This window comes from Carcharodon carcharias, chromosome 15 (genome assembly GCF_017639515.1).
Source record: "Carcharodon carcharias isolate sCarCar2 chromosome 15, sCarCar2.pri, whole genome shotgun sequence".
Taxonomy (NCBI): domain Eukaryota; kingdom Metazoa; phylum Chordata; class Chondrichthyes; order Lamniformes; family Lamnidae; genus Carcharodon; species Carcharodon carcharias.
In genome coordinates, this window is record NC_054481.1 from 59,908,971 (window position 1) to 59,924,804 (window position 15,834).

Genomic DNA, 15,834 nt, shown 5'->3' on the forward strand with positions numbered 1-15,834 from the left:
CCTTTTAATTAAAATATTAACCTTTAATCGATCTTTATTCAGGATGGCGGTCTAACAACGGAAAATGAAAGGAACAGCAGCGGGCATTTCAATTTTTATTCAGACAGTTCGGGTCGACGCCGGTGAATTTGTCCCGGAAGTGCGCATTGTGCTTCCGGATGAGAAGGGCAGCGGTAGCCTCGATAACGGAGGATGGAGCTGTGCGAGATCCTGTATAACAAGGCGGAATATATTGAGACGGTGAGGGTGTGGCGGTGTTTTAGTCCCGTTCTGAATAAAGGGGGATCGGCAGCCAAATGTCCAGAAAATGGGAGCAGCCCTGGGCGGTGAGTGCTGCACTGTCGGGGATGCTTTCTCTCGGATGAGATGGTAAAACTGAGGCCCCATCTGCCTGTGTGGGTGGATGTGAAAGACCCATGGTACTGTTTTGAAGAAGAGGGGAGTTATCCCTGGTGTCCTGGGCAATATTTATCCTTCAATCCATATCATAAGATCAGATTGCCCGGTTATTTATCACATTGCTGTTTGTGGGATCTTGCTGTGTGCAAATTGGCTGCTATGTTTCCTACATTAGAACAGTGACTACACTTCAAAACTATTTCATTGACTGCAACATGCTTTGGGAAGTCCTGAGGTTATGAAAGATAGTCTATAAATACAAGCTATTTCTTTACTGGGTGCACTGTAGTGGATGGGGAGGAATTGGATAGGATAACAGGCTGCACCAACTAATGATGCAGGATGAAGGTCCTTTGTCCCAAACTCAGAAGAACACCTTTCCCCGTTGCACCAATGTGCCATGCTTTCTTTTCTGGCTGATTTTGTTAATTTGTACTGTGGACCCATATCTACTAGAAACTGGATTGAGATCACCCAGATTTAGCTCGTGTAGGATCCATGCAGGCTGCAGATGGAGAAGGTTTCACCCAGTTAGCCTGGGATCGGTTTAAACTCAGGTGAAAGGTCAGTCTGTGACCCATATCCCTACCCAGTCCCTAAGGTACAATAAAATGTGGTGTGAAGTTTGTTTATAGGAACACAAAGACACATTTATACTGACTTTGATTTTAAATTTTTCTATTGCTGTGAGCTAATCTGAGGTAATGGTTTATGTCTGCAGGCCTCTGGTAACAAAGTGAGCAGGCAGTCTGTGCTGTGTGGGAGCCAGAACATAGTTCTCAATGGGAAGGTAAGTAGAGCAGATGTAGGCACATTCTGTGAGTTCTTCAAATGTGCATTTGGGCAACATCCAAAACTCTACTCCTGTTATCCTGACTTGCACCAAGTTCTGTTTGCCCATTATCCTGTTCTTGCTGACCAATATTGGCTGTTGGTCTGGCAATGCCTCGATTTTAATTTCTCATCCTTGTGTTCAACTCCTCTCTTGGCTGCACCCAGCCCCCTGCCTCCCATCTTTATAACCTCTTCCAGCCCAACACCCTCCAAGACCTCTGTGCTCTTCCAATTCTGGCCTCCTGTGGATCCCAGTTTTCATTGTTACACCATTAGTAGCCATGCATTCAATGTTTCGGCCCTGGAGATTCACTCCCTGGACCTTTCTGCCCCTCTACCCCTCTGTAATGACAGAGCAGTTGGAAAAGGCTGTTATTTAAAATCCCAGAGGGAAACTTTATAAACAACTGTCATTACCTATATTTTCAGTTGGTATGTTTGAGATGCTGTTTTGAATTCGGGAATTAAAACCACCAAGCCTCCAGAGGCTTTTATATAAATTAAATTAAACATTTATTAATTTAACAAGGTATTAAACACATACAGATGTCTACAAATTATTACCATAATAACTATTAAACAAATCCCCAAACTAATCACTCCCAGGTAATCTTCCCCAAGGCAACAATAACCCATAGACTTAAACAGACACCAGGCAAAGCACATTTTATCTTATGAATTCAAAATGAGGTTCCTTTCAATTTGTTCCTTCGCAGACACAGTGGTAAGTTTTGCAGGATGGTTAGGTATTACATGCCTCTGCCTTCCACACACACAACTTTTCTGTATACCTAGCCTTCCTGTTGAATTCAAATTCTCATTGTTTTACCAAACCCTTTGAACTCCACCTCTCCTAACAATAAAATCCCTTTCATAGTACCAATTTTATTAGTAATATAAATATATTGCTTGATGTCTCCTGGCTAAGTGCAAGATTTCATCCCACAGTCTTTGAATGGTTTATTCAACAAAATGTAAATGTACTCTTTACCTTTTAACTTACTGTTCAACCAATTAACATCTCAAAACTACTATACATCAAAGCATCCAGACAAGCTGCCTTTAATCCAATTAAGACACAGACTCACCCATAGACACAGACCCTACTACAAGTCCAATTTAAAATAATTTCCAATAACATTATATGCATTAATATCTTCATGACACCCTCTATCAATTGCTTTGACACACTCCTTAAACCCTATCTCTGATGGTCACCTGTCCTATTATTTCCTCATGTGGCTCGGCATCAATTAAGAGATGGAGTTTTTTTTTAGTCATACACGGAATGTGCATGTTGCTTTTAAGGCCAGTATTATTTTCTACCCTTAATAACCCACCTTCTCAAGTACAATTGATTGCATGCTAGGTCATTTCAGGTGGGAAATGAAATCTCGAGTACCATACAGGCACTAAGGGACATTAGTGAATCAGATGAGTTTTTACAACAATTTGGAGGTTTCATGCTTACTGATTTTAGCTTTTTAAATGAATTTAAATTCCCCAGCTGCCTGGTGGGATTTGAACTCAAGATTCTGGACCATCAGTGCAGACCTCTGGATTACTAGTCTAGTAATTTAACCACTATGCTATTATACGCCATAGTACCTCCCAGCACTAATGATTGGAAAGCTATCAGAGATTCTGGCTGCATTATTTCCCCCCTTCCAGATCCAGGAGTGTAGAAATTCATTTCTGCACCCCGATTGCTGCCTTAGTTGAGATCAGATAACGGCACAGATCTGGGACCATCTGATATGTATTGCTGAGTACTGCATCTGGCTGTGCACTTACCCACTAAGAAAGCAGCAACTCCCCAAAATAGTTTGTACTGATGTCTAGGCGTCTTAATCTGGGAATGTTTCATTCAAATATGTTAGTCACTAGACATCAGTAAATGGATTGACAAAAATGCAGCTTTGACAAGAAGATTAACACTCAATCCTGTGTGGCTGCTTCATTCAGAGTCTATTGTGACAATGTTATTTTTAAAATCAGACCATTGTTATGAACGATTGTATCATCCGTGGAGACCTGGCGAATGTAAGGGTTGGACGGCACTGTGTCATCAAGAGCCGAAGTGTCATACGCCCACCTTTCAAGAAATTCAGCAAAGGGTGAGACTATTGCATTTTACAGACCCAATATTACATTAATATGGCACTTGGAACGGTTCATACATCAACCATGTAAATCAAGAACTCACTTTGTCTGTCTTTCCTTGTCTTACAGAAGTTTCTATCGAGTCAGATTTTTTACAAACAATGGCCTTTTGCTTTGAGATTCCATTGCATAATCTGTTTTCACACACATTTCAGATTTGTTTCTGCTACCAGGGCTGAACAATGACTTTGCTTGTCATGGTCATTGACAGACCTGCATTAAGCAATGATTCTATGTGACCTGCATACACTACCTGTTGAGGGTTGTGAAGCTTGTTTTTTGATACAACATTTAGATCTCATTTTCACTGTTACTGGGGGCAGAGCTAGGAAGGGTTTGAGTATGATAGACCCAGAAATTCTACACACAGATACTGGGCACTCCAAGATTACAGTAAGAGAAAAATAGAATGGTTTGTATATTAGAATAATCTGAGTTTGTATAATAACAGGCATTAGGAATGTTTACATATATTAGAACCCTGTGATTATATTAATGAGCACAAAGGAAGGTTTGTATATTAAACTCCTGTGACACCATTTGAAAATTTGCGATTTGCCACAAGGTGGCAGCAGAGTTCAGTGGCAATTAAAAAATAACTGCAATTTTTTTTGTTACATGTAGCATTTCCATAATACTTTATGATTTAAATTGAGGGGCAGGGTTGGTGCTTTCAAGAAATGTAAAGAGTTATCTGCTGCCCTTTCAGTTATCTCTCAGCTTTAAAAACCCTCTCTGGATTTGAGATTTTTAAAGGAAGAAGAGGCAGAGGGTTTAAGAAGGTAATTACAAAGTGGGAGAGGCAGCTCAAGGTTCTTCCCCTGTGCCTTGCTCTGTGGGATGGGGTCCTTTCTCTCTTTGACCGCTCACTGTATTGCTCTGTCATGTGGGACAGGCATCCCATCCCCGCCAGTGCCCTGCCATGTGTTAGTAGACTGTCTGCAAGACAGGGGAAATGCCTCAGTGCTGATCCTGTTCCACTTTCATGCACTCTCCAACAAGCATTTTTGACAAGTGAACAGAAGTAGACACCTTTGCAAATTGTTCTTTTCTCCCCAGTGAGTGCAGGGCTGTATTATGTATTTGTAACTCTGCTTTGCCCTGGCTGTGGTGAGCTAACACATGCACCACTCAACCTGGAATCTTTTGCGGAAGGTTGAGTGAGAGTTAACTTGTTGCACTGTCCAGTTGGATAAGTGCCCCCTATACCACTCAACACCTCCATATTGGCAGGACTTCTTTGAGTAGAATGGAGGAGCAGAGCTGCCTCCTAGCAGTCTACCTTCTCATTAACTTGTAAAAGGGTAGTTGTGTCAGTTATTGGGTCAGTACACTCTTCTCCCTGTCCTAAAATCAAGTTCATCTTCCTGGCGGTGGTGAAGAGCTCAACGCTTCTGATCTCCTGAACAGGAATGACTTATAGTCAGAGAAAGTGTGAAAAACTTTGACTTCAATATGCGAAGATGCAGAGATCCTGATGGCTTGTATTAATTTGCTGATATTAGAGGTAGCTAGGCAGCACTCTAATGCAAGGGTCTGTGCCAGTGCTGCTGTCTGACAGCAGGTGAGCTGGTGTATGGGAGCAGGTCTGGGTTAGATTATCTGTTTGTTAAATTGCTATTGATCAAGACATCATAATTCAATCAAGCTGTTCATTTATAATACAGGGTTGCCTTCTTCCCACTACACATTGGAGACCATGTGTTCATTGAGGAAGACTGCGTGGTAAATGCTGCACAGATTGGATCCTATGTTCACATAGGGAAGAACTGTGTTATTGTAAGTATAGTCCCTCTTAGTCATGCTGACACTGTCCATTCTGTATCTGTGTGGTACTTTCTTGTTATGTAGTTTAGAACAGCAGCCTGTGAGAGGTAGGAGCTTGCAACGGGGAGTTAAAAGACCTTGAGAGGGTTAAACCTATGCAGGGATGGTAAGGGAATTGTATGCGGAAAGTTAAGCTAGGGGTTGGGGGGTCATTGTGGTGGTTGGGGTATACATAGTTACAAAGAGAAATGCTGGGAATGAGGGTGGAGTTAGAGATTTGCAAGGAAGGAATTCACAGTGAGAAGGGTAGTTGGATTGTCTGGTCCTGTGCTGATGATGTTGCTGTGTCTAGAAATTCACAGCAAGTGAACCCACGGACCTTTAACCCACTGAACAGGTGTGTCTGTTGTTGAACACTTGCGAGATGTTGCAAGTTTCTTAGGTTCACTGGCCCTTAGGGAGAGGTGTTCAGTCTCAGACAGGTGGAAATTTGCTTGCTTATTATTTTTCGCCCACTGTCATTGTTCTTCATTGAACTAAACTGCTGAGTTTCAGCACATATCCACACTTACTTGCACCTGTATGCACACACCCTTGCACATGGAGCAAGTTGTCGTCATCAGCTGTCCACGATTCGAGGATGACGTCTACTCAGGGTCGGGAGTGTCTGCCATGTGTCTTCATGTGACTGAGCAGGCTGATTCTCAACCCGCATATCTTTGGGCAGAGGGGGCAAAATGTCCCACAAGGTAGTGGGATTCAGAGTGCAGGATTTGCTTTTTTTTTCTTTCCTTCTCTGCCACCGATCTCTCTCATCATTAAGATGTTGGGACTCAACATGATGCAGTTTGATGGATAATTTGTCGCCATTCTGAACAATTGGTAACAAGCTCCTCCTAGTTGTTAAGGTCAGTGCTGGCTCATTTCAAGGAGAGTTTGAGTGTCTTTGAAGTGTCTTCTTTATCCTCCCTTGGAATGTTGGCCATTTGAGAGTTGAGAGAACAGGAACTGGTGGGGAAGATGGTTTTCGGCCATCTGGACACAGTGTCCAGTCCATCAATGTTGATTTTGCAGGAGTTTTGCCTGATTGCTTGTGGAGCTGGCTTCAAGAAGACATTACCTTTTGTTCAGTAGTTCTCCATTGAACCTGGAGGATGCTGCAGAGGCATTGCTGATAGGCTAGTATGCAGGTACAGCAGGTAATTAGGAAAGCTAACAGAATGTTATTTTATTTGTTGTGAGGGTAATTGATTACAAGAGTAGAGAGGTTATGCTTCAGTTGTACAGGGCACTAGGGAGACCACATCTGGAGTACTGTGTAGTATTGGTCACCTTATTTAAGGAAGGATGTAGGTGCGTTGGAAGCAGTTCAGAGAAGGTGTACCAGACTAATACATGGAATGGTTGGGTTGTTTTATGAGGAAAGGTTGGACAGACTGCTTGTATCTGCTGGACTTTAGAAGAGTAAGAGGTGACTTGATTGAAACATATCCTGAGGGGTCTTGACAGGGTAGATGGGAAAGAGGATGTTTCCTCTTGTGAGAGAATCTAGAACTAGGGGCCACTGTTTAAAAATAAGGGGTGGCCCATTTAAAACACAGATGAGGTGACATTTTTTCACTGAGGGTTGTGATTCTCTGGAACTCCCTTCCTGGTGAAAGCAGAGTCTTTGAATATTTTTAAGGCAGGGGTGGATAGATTCTTCTTAAGCAAAGGGTTGATAGCTTATCAGGGGAAGGTGGGATGCAGATTTCAGGTTACTATAGCAGATGGTATCAGTAAACTGTTCGATCGTACACAGATCCATAGTTGCTACTTTTGATCAGAATAATGAATGGCTAATGAGGCTTTCTGCCTCTAGGTAAAAGAGATTATCTTATATTTGTACCTGCTGTGAGTGAAGGATAACTTTGTTTTGTAAGGTGCAAATGTTTATGATTTTATTTTAATTGCAGGATGGGCAGTGAGTCAGTGTATCTCAGGGCTGCTGTGCCCAGCTGTTGAATTTTACAGTCGAACTCCTGATACTGTGGTCACTTGCTCAGTGTTATTGGGTTAGGGAGGGGCCACGTGGTCCAGGATTCCCACTTCTCACCGCTATCCACTGGTCACTGCTAGAAGTGGGTGTCTAAGGGCAATGTGATGCTCCTGTGGTAAAATAACCAGCTGGAGCTCACTGAGTGGACACGTAAAGAACTGTTTTAATAGGAGGATTATAGCAGCTGGTTCTGTACCTTGAGCAGAGTTTTTGTCTTCATTGTCCTGTTAATGTTTCTCAGAGCCCTCTGATGCTTTTCTTTCGTACAGCTGCAGCATGTGTTTTTTTTTTCCCTCCTAGCATGCTTCTATTTTCATTGCCATGCTCATTAATACATTGCAGTTTGTTGTGTTCTCTCAGAGGGTGAAGTGCATTCTCTCATATGCTGTTTATCTCTCCATAGGGTCGGAGATGTGTTCTGAAAGATTGCTGCAAAATCCTGGACAACACTGTCCTGCCGCCAGAAACCGTGGTCCCGCCTTTCACCATCTTCTCAGGTTGCCCAGGTGAATACATCAAAACACCAGCATCACACCCACGATAGCTGGGACTGCGTTTAATTGTCTGGGTCCAGAGTGATCACCCATCGTAGGGAAGGGTAGGCAGCCATGTTTACTGCAGTTAACGGACTGGATAAAGTCATGTTATTGTGCCAATTGTTTTAGCAGCACTGTGTTACTGCCACACAGCTTTGTAATAGTATGGCATTACATGGGGAGATGGATACAGAGGAAACTTAAGTGTAATTCAAGACATTTTATTATGTTAAAGGCACTATGTAAATACAAGTTGTAGTTACAGACATCTCTGCACGTCTGACACATTAGTGCAGTTTACAGTCAGATTCTTAAATACTGACAGCTGAACCTAATAGTTTCAGAATCTTTGAACTGTTTATGATTTATTTTCTTTACTTTGAAGGGAGGGATATTAGTTGTTAATTTTGAGGCCCATGGTAAGAGGAAATCCCTCTGTTGTTCTGATATCCTCAATCCCACAGCTTCTCATGATCTGATTGAGAAGGAGAGAGAGAAAATGCTTTACACAGCTTCTAGCCAGGCTGTCTGTGACCTGGATGTATTTCATGCTGGAACTGGGTGTCAGAAGTGGAAACATCCTTCACCTTGATGGTTCCCATTTATTTTGAATTATTTGCCCCGGATATAAATTGTGTTGCCCCAGAATGTGCAATGCCCTCTCCTTTTCAAGGTGCAACAATGGCTCATTGGGTGGCACTCTCCTCTGATTGTGGGTTCAAGTCCCACACCAGGCACTTGAACACGCAATCTAGGCTGACACTCAGTACGGTACTCAAGGAGTGCTGCACTGACACAGGTGTGGTCTTCCAGATCAGATATTAAACTAAGGTCCCATCTGCCCTATCAAATGGATGTAGAACACACATGGCACTATTCAAAGAAGAGCAGGGAAGTTATTTCTCAGTGTCCTGGTCAATATTTATCCCTCAGTCAATATCATAAAAACAGATTATCTGGCCGTTATCATATTGCTGTGTGCAAATTGGCTACCATGTTTCCTCCATTACCTCAGCAACTACACCTCAAAAATACTTCAGTGGCAGTAAAACGCTTTGGAATATCCTGAGATTGTAAGATGGACTATATAAGTGCAAGACTTTGAGCATACAAGATGATTGTAGACTATTGTAGGTCGAGGAGAGGGGGTCCTTCTTTAACTGGGTTTGTGGTGTTTCCTGATAGGTCTTTTTGCTGGTGAGCTCCCAGAGTGTACACAGGAGCTTATGATGGATGTCACAAAGAGCTACTACCAGAAGTTTCTGCCGCTGTCTCAGATATGAGAGAGCCTTTTCTCCAGAGCACCACAAGTACAGGTATGGTGACAAAAGGGAACCTGTGTTAGTGAAACTCATAAACCTGCAAATGCCTGGGGTGCATTGAGTTTAATATTTAAGCTGCTTTTGTTTCACTCCACCCCTGTCTGAGCCCTTGAGCTCCACGGTAGATTTGAGATGTGACTGGCTTTGCCTTCAGATCCGAAGTTTTGTTTGTGCTGGCTGAATCCTGAAGCTTTAATTTTTTTCATGATTGGCCTGCCTCTCTTCCAGCTCCTGCAGAAATGTTAATTTTTAAATACTTTCCTTTGGAGGGTGTTGATCTGTTCTCACTCCCTGTAACTACCCCAAAATAATTTATAACTAGCTCTCCCCTGGATTCTAAAGAGGTGTAATGGATCAAGAGTTAGTGAACAGGTGACACGTTGGTGCTGCTCAGTCAGTAGCACTGTCCCTACTGGCCCAAAAGTTCCAAATGCACTAGGACTTGAGCAGATCATCATGGCTGGTGCTGTGCTTCAGTGTTGAGGTAGTGCTACATTGTCAGAGATGCTGTCTTCCAGAGGTGACATTAAACCAAGACCCCATCTTCATGTTCAATGGATGTTAAAGGTTCCAGACCTCAAGGCATGATACGTAAAAGCGTAAGGAGTTCTTCATATCCTGATCAACATTTTTCCCTCAATGGTGACGTCTAGCAACACATTAACTGGTCATTCATAGCAAGATCCCAGAAAGATAGTTGATACGTGGCTATATAGTATTTAACTACATAACATTGCCTGCATAGAAACGCACTGTAAGGCATTTTGGGAAGTTCATGATAAAATGCTATATAATGACATGTCTCTGCTGAAGTGACTAGTGAACTAGTCCTCTCACACCCACCTGCACCAAGTTTGCATACACAGCATTTCCATCCCATCCCACTACACATTTCTGAGTTTGAACAAGCATTTACTCACTATTCAAATTGTTTTTCTTCCAGTTTTTCCAACACCTATTTGGGGCAGTTCTTACCTTGTCTAAAGGTTTGGTTTGTGGTTCCTATTATTTACTAGATAACAATACTAAAGCACTAGCTGGATTACTCTACTGTCAAACCCACAAATATATGATCCTGCTTGTAATGGGTAATCTAAAATAGCTGATCAGCCAAGCGCAGGTCTGCTATCACTGGATCCTCTGAGGACCTTGCACGATTGCACAATCCTAACTCTGCCCCCATGTGTTTGTTATTCTATATATAAATTGTCTGAACTCTTCCATTAGTTCCCAGCTTTGAACCAGCTCCTCCTGGGCATTCGTCATTCTACATTTAACTTTGTTTTCTTGTTGCAGAATCCAGTTAATTGGGGAACTGAAAGTGAACGACTGGACAAACAGAAGACCTAGATTCTGCCTGGGCACTCCCAAGTGATGGAGAGGCTGTAATGTAGGGAAACCCAGGTGCTCTAAATTATATGTATTCGTCTTTGGTCTGGTGAAGACTTGCTGCTCCTCTACACTCAGTGATTCTCTGTATGTCTGGGTAGTCTTCATTTCACCAATTTTAAATCATAAGCTGGCCCTGCATAAAGCCAGAGAAAATCCAGAGCCTGGGAACGTACCATATTTATTCTAGAAATTATTTCTGTGGTGAAATGTTAAATCATTGAGCATCCTACACACATTAACAGTTTTAATCTGCTTATAAATTGGAAAAGAGCTTCGATTGTGACTGAATGTAAAGATTATATGCTTTCTCTCTTAAGAATTCAGTCATTCTAGACTTAATGTTTGTGTAAAATGCCCTTCAGACTGTCTGCCACCTGCTATTTGTACAATTCATACTGTTTAATCCGCTTAACTACCAACACTAATTGGGATCCTTGTTGATGCAATGCAGGATACAGCTCCCTAGGAGGCAAAATTCTTGGAGGGTGTCAGTCAGCAGTGAAATGTGCAGCATTGTTTCAGTGCTTTGGCTGTTTCTTGGATATCGGTGAGAACTAGGGGGTGGGGCGGGGGGGTGTTGATGGTGAGGGGTCTACCTTTCCATCAAACCAGTGATGATCCTTAGTTACCAAAGTGTATCCAGTTTATATGAAAGAACGTTTAATTAAAGACCAATTCTTCAACCAAGGCATGGTGCCTGATAAAATGATTGAAAGAGAATTGACTTCACAGGGCATCAAGACAGATTTTTTAAGAAAATTACAGCTTTTGAAGCTTCTGCAGTAAGCATGCCATGTGACAAATTGAACCCAGGTCATAGATAACGTGCAGTTATGGTCTTGCGTAGTTATGTAGACTTGAATGTCCATAGTTAGAAGGATTAGAATCCAGATTTTGGGGTCTTCAGACAAGCAAGTAGGGTTCAAATTGGTGTTGGTTTGGGGCACTGGAGCTCTCTGGTTATTTGGTTGCTCTTGGTCTTCCTTTGGCTAATGGGTTTTGGGAAACTGGGTAGCTGCTTTGCTACCTCCTAAGGACACCCATTTCATTTGCTTGAACTGGTCAGTGTCCCATCAGTTCACCTTCCCTGTGGTAGGCACCAGACAATCTCAAAACTGAGGGTAGATATCATCTCACTTCTTAGAGCAAGAGTTGAGTGGGACTTTGGGCAATGGGACAATATATAACCTTGAATTGTCCATCAAATTTTTTTTTCTCCCTCTTTATACCTCCTCTTTTGGGATGGTTCTTGCTTGCCGCCAGTGCTTCTCATTGATAGCAAGTAAGTTATCTAGGGCTAAGCACATGGATAATGGGAGGTGAGAACTTGCAGTGTAACCCTTGGTGACTCATTGTCAAGGTGCAACAGTATCAGAAACACCCCAGATTCAATTGACATTAGTATTGCTTCATGCCATATATATTGTGCAGTTTCACATTGCCGTGCCCCAGCCATGGTGCACATTTTCTGAGCACAGCTCCAATTTACTGCTGTTTCCAGCTGTTTGTACAGTGTACTCTGCCCCTCTCTTTAGAAGAACAACCAGATTCTATTCATTTTTTTTGTGCCAGTTCTGTCCAGCACTGTTTCCAAACAGGTTCCCTCTGCAGTGCACTTTGCCTGCAACACTCCAAAGGGAACTGGAGGACACCAGAGCACCACTTGGATCTGCTGTGTCTGTCACATCTGTCAAAGAATTAATTAGAAAGCTTCATATGCAAATGTAATAAATGTTCATGGTTACCCTTGGTTTTTGTGCATTATAAATTCTCCTTGAAAATGATAAATTGCAGCCATGAAGGACTTTATAGAGCACAGAGGTGAGGGAAGTATGTACACTGCAGTATTTAATCAACAACAGTCACCAAAGGGACACATACCAGCAAGCCTTATAATCACATAATTGCAACACAGAAGTATGGTTTCTAGCCCATTGTGTCGATAGAAGTTCTCTGAAAGAGAGATCCACTTTATCCCATTAACCTGCCGTCTCACTATTTTCTCTCTCAAATATTTATGTGCTTTTTTAAACATTAAAGTGTATTTGGGTGTTACATTGAGAGAGTTAGTGCATCAAACGGACAAGGTTAGAATTGCTTTTTTCCATCCTTGACTGTTCTTATGCCCCAACAGCTACTCTGCCTACCTCAGGTGACTGCTGCTGACTGCCAGTGGATTTTTCTAAACCAACTGTGATGATAGGCTTCTTGAGTAAGATTTTCAACGTGCCAGATGGTGGCAGATTTGTACTGAGGGCCTCCTCAGTCTGCTATGGATGAAGCTTAGTATCTGGTTGCCAACCCAGCTCTTACCCTCTACCCTGTCTATGGACCAGCTGGAGTAGCTTTGCTTCTCACTGCGTTGCATATGCTCCTTGAGTAAGCCAGGGACCCACCAAAAGAATAAGGAGAGCGAGCACGCCTGATCTTATGTAATAATTTATATAATACCTTTACTGTAGTAAAACAACGCAAGTTGTCTATCAGGAGGGTAATCGAACATAATTTGACAAGAAGCCACAAGATATTTGGTCAAATGACTTAAAAACGTGGTCAAAGTAGTAGGTTTTAAGGTAAATTATAAGGTTTAGGGAGGGATTTCAGGAAGGCATGGTGAGTATAAGAAGCCATTGTTGGAGGAATGTAGAGTTCTCAGAGAATTGTAGGATTGGATAATGAGACGTATTACAACTCTGGAACATGATTCATGCTTTCAAGTGCAATCACCACAGCAATAAGATGAAAGTGGTTATTTACTGATTTTGACCATGACATTGCTGCTTTCTTCAAATAGTACCATAGGGAATAAATACTTGCAGAAAACTGCGCCTCTGCCAGTGCAGCACTCCCTTGATACTGCCCCTCCGCCAGTGCAGCATTATACCTCTGATCAGACTCCAGTGAATTGTTGATTGACTAGGGTATGATTGACACATCTCTGTGAGGCTGTAAAAGAAACAACATTGAATAAAGTAGCTGCATCTCCTTGTCTGTTAGCCTGCTAGGGCATATCTATGTGGGCTGTCTGGTTTTTGCAAAATTGTGCTACCCAGCCTGAAGGGGCAATTAGACAGGTTAGGGTACCAGTGTCCCTGAGAGATGTTCATGAACAAAGGAAACTGAAGTCGAGCTTGCACAGTCATAAACTGCCCCATTTTTGATATGCAGGAAATCACCATAACCTGCCTCACCCGCAGTATGCACCAAATCGTCACCATAACCTGCCTCACCCGCAGTCTGCAACAAGTCGTCACCATAACCTGCCTCACCCGCAGTCTGCAACAAGTCGTCACCATAACCTGCCTCACCCGCAGTCTGCACCAAGTCATCACCATAACCTGCCTCACCCGTAGTCTGCAACAAGTCGTCACCATAACCTGCCTCACCCGCAGTCTGCACCAAATCGTCACCATAACCTGCCTTAGCCTCGTTACACATCTAATCATCATAACCTGCCCCATCCTCAGTTGTCATCATTGGCTGCCCCTCAATTCAAAGATTACGTCTACCTAGGATTGTGAATTTCTGCTATGGGTCTTCATCTGACTGAACAGGTCAATTCTTGATCACCAGATCTTTGGGCACAGGGGACAGGAGGTCCTATGACATAAAGGGTCCTTGAGTGCAGGATTTTCTTCCTTTTCTCCTTTGCCTCATTAAGACATTGTGACTCAAAATGTGATGCAGCTTGAGGGACAAGTTGTCAGGCTGAACAATTGCTGGCAAGTTCCTCCCAGTCATTAATGTCAATGCTGTCATGCTTCAAGGAGAAGATTCAGAATGTCTTTAAAGCATTTTCTTTGGCATCCCCTAGAACATTGGCCTTTTGAGAATTGGAAAAACAGAATCTGGCACTTTTTAGCCATCTGGACACACTGTCCAATCCATCAAAGTTGATTTTGCAGTTTTGCTTGAATGCTTATGGAGTTGGTTTCAAGAAGGACACTGACGTTTGTGCAACGGTCCTCCCGTTCATTGAATCTGGACGATCCAACAGAGGCTTTGCTGGTGGAAGTTCTCTAGCGTTTTTGTGTGTTGCTGGTACACTGTCCACGTGTACACTAGGACTTTTGTTGACTTGTGGGAGTCTTTGTTGTCAATAGCTTGCTGCTGTAATTTGTCGAAGGCTGAACTGATTCAGCAGATCTGGTATTGGATCTCACCTTTTGACAGAGGTGGCTGCTGAGGTATGGGAAGTGTTCAACATATTCCAGAATCTCTCTTTTAACATGTATAGGAGGTGGAATATTTGGCTGATTTGGCATGGGTTGATATGAGTTTTGTTCTGTCAATATTCAAGGACAGGCCGAGTTTCTTGTCTGCAAAGTTGAGATCAAGAGTGATTTGCAAGTCTAGTGAAGAGTGGGAAATGATACTGGAGTCATCTGCAAACAGTAGATCATGTATTTCTATGGTAGTCAGTTTAGTTTTGGCACTGAGGCAATCAAAGCTTTCCATCTAGACAGTATTTAATACTGACACCAAACGGTAGTACACTAGCTGTATCTTACCGATGCCCTGTACATTTTCTCTAGGTCTGGTGTGACTCCCAGTCTTCTTCTCCAGCTCATGTTTGGTTTCTACCTGCAACTCATTGTCCTTCAGTTCTGAATTATGACCTTTCCCCAGTCGGTGCTCATTGGCAGTCTTCATTGTATCTCAGCCTTTCTCAATTGCTTCAATATTCCTCTCCCAATGGTTTATAGTTCCAAATCTCCAAATACTGTCCCCTTTCCTAAGAAGTGAAAATGTTAGTGTTTGTGTGACAGTAGTTAGTGCAGTAACTTAATGTAAGGCTAGGATATATTGTATCCTATACTCAATACATAACAGGACCATAAATGGAGCCCTTGTGCATGCATATAATTATGTCCCCAATTATCTAATTCAGAGCCATCTCCACAGATCCTCTGTGAATGCTTTAATTATTTTAGTAACTTTACAATAATTTTCTATGTAATTATTTTCTATTTATGACTGTTTGGCCATCCCTGTAAGCATCCTCTTCCTCTACTTCCTGTCCACTACATGAACTTCTCCTTCTCCCCAAGCAACTCCTTACCACAAGGTCATGAAGGATCTCGGCCAACTCAACCTTGATATCTAGAGATTGCATCAGGCTGCCTCCTAATGTTGCTGCATCTGCATGAGGCCGCTGGGAATCATAGTCCAGGCAAAGCTTACTTGAGCAAACTCGCATAAGAAATAGGAGGAGTAGGCCATTCGGCCCCTTGAGCCTCTCCGCCATTCAACTAGATCATGGTTAATCTATCTCAACATCATTTTCCCACACTATCCCCATATCCCTTGATGTCTTTACTATCTAGAAATCTATCAATCTCAGCATCGAATATATTCAATGACTGAGCCTCCAGAGCCCTCT

General features: G+C 42.5%; 1 protein-coding gene across 1 annotated transcript; it reads left to right on the plus strand.

The window, feature by feature from the left end:
• The first annotated feature begins 93 nt into the window (after nucleotides 1–93).
• dctn5 (dynactin 5) lies at nucleotides 94–12,195 on the plus strand. The gene is made up of 7 exons (XM_041207149.1): nucleotides 94–240; nucleotides 1,121–1,189; nucleotides 3,232–3,350; nucleotides 5,064–5,175; nucleotides 7,605–7,707; nucleotides 8,923–9,053; nucleotides 10,356–12,195. Exons 1-6 carry the CDS (start codon nucleotides 193–195, stop codon nucleotides 9,018–9,020), a joined length of 549 nt encoding a protein of 182 aa, XP_041063083.1. The 5' UTR covers nucleotides 94–192; the 3' UTR covers nucleotides 9,021–9,053; nucleotides 10,356–12,195.
• Nucleotides 12,196–15,834: the final 3,639 nt, after the last annotated feature.

What these genes read in the sequence shown, in the direction of transcription:
- dctn5 (XM_041207149.1), top strand. Translation starts at nt 193, where the DNA reads ATGGAGCTGTGCGAGATCCTGTATAACAAGGCGGAATATATTGAGACG. An exon ending in TTCAAGAAATTCAGCAAAGG is followed by an intron (nt 3,351 to 5,063) that starts GTGAGACTATTG and finishes TTTATAATACAG; the next exon opens with GGTTGCCTTCTTCCCACTAC. An exon ending in TAGGGAAGAACTGTGTTATT is followed by an intron (nt 5,176 to 7,604) that starts GTAAGTATAGTC and finishes ATCTCTCCATAG; the next exon opens with GGTCGGAGATGTGTTCTGAA.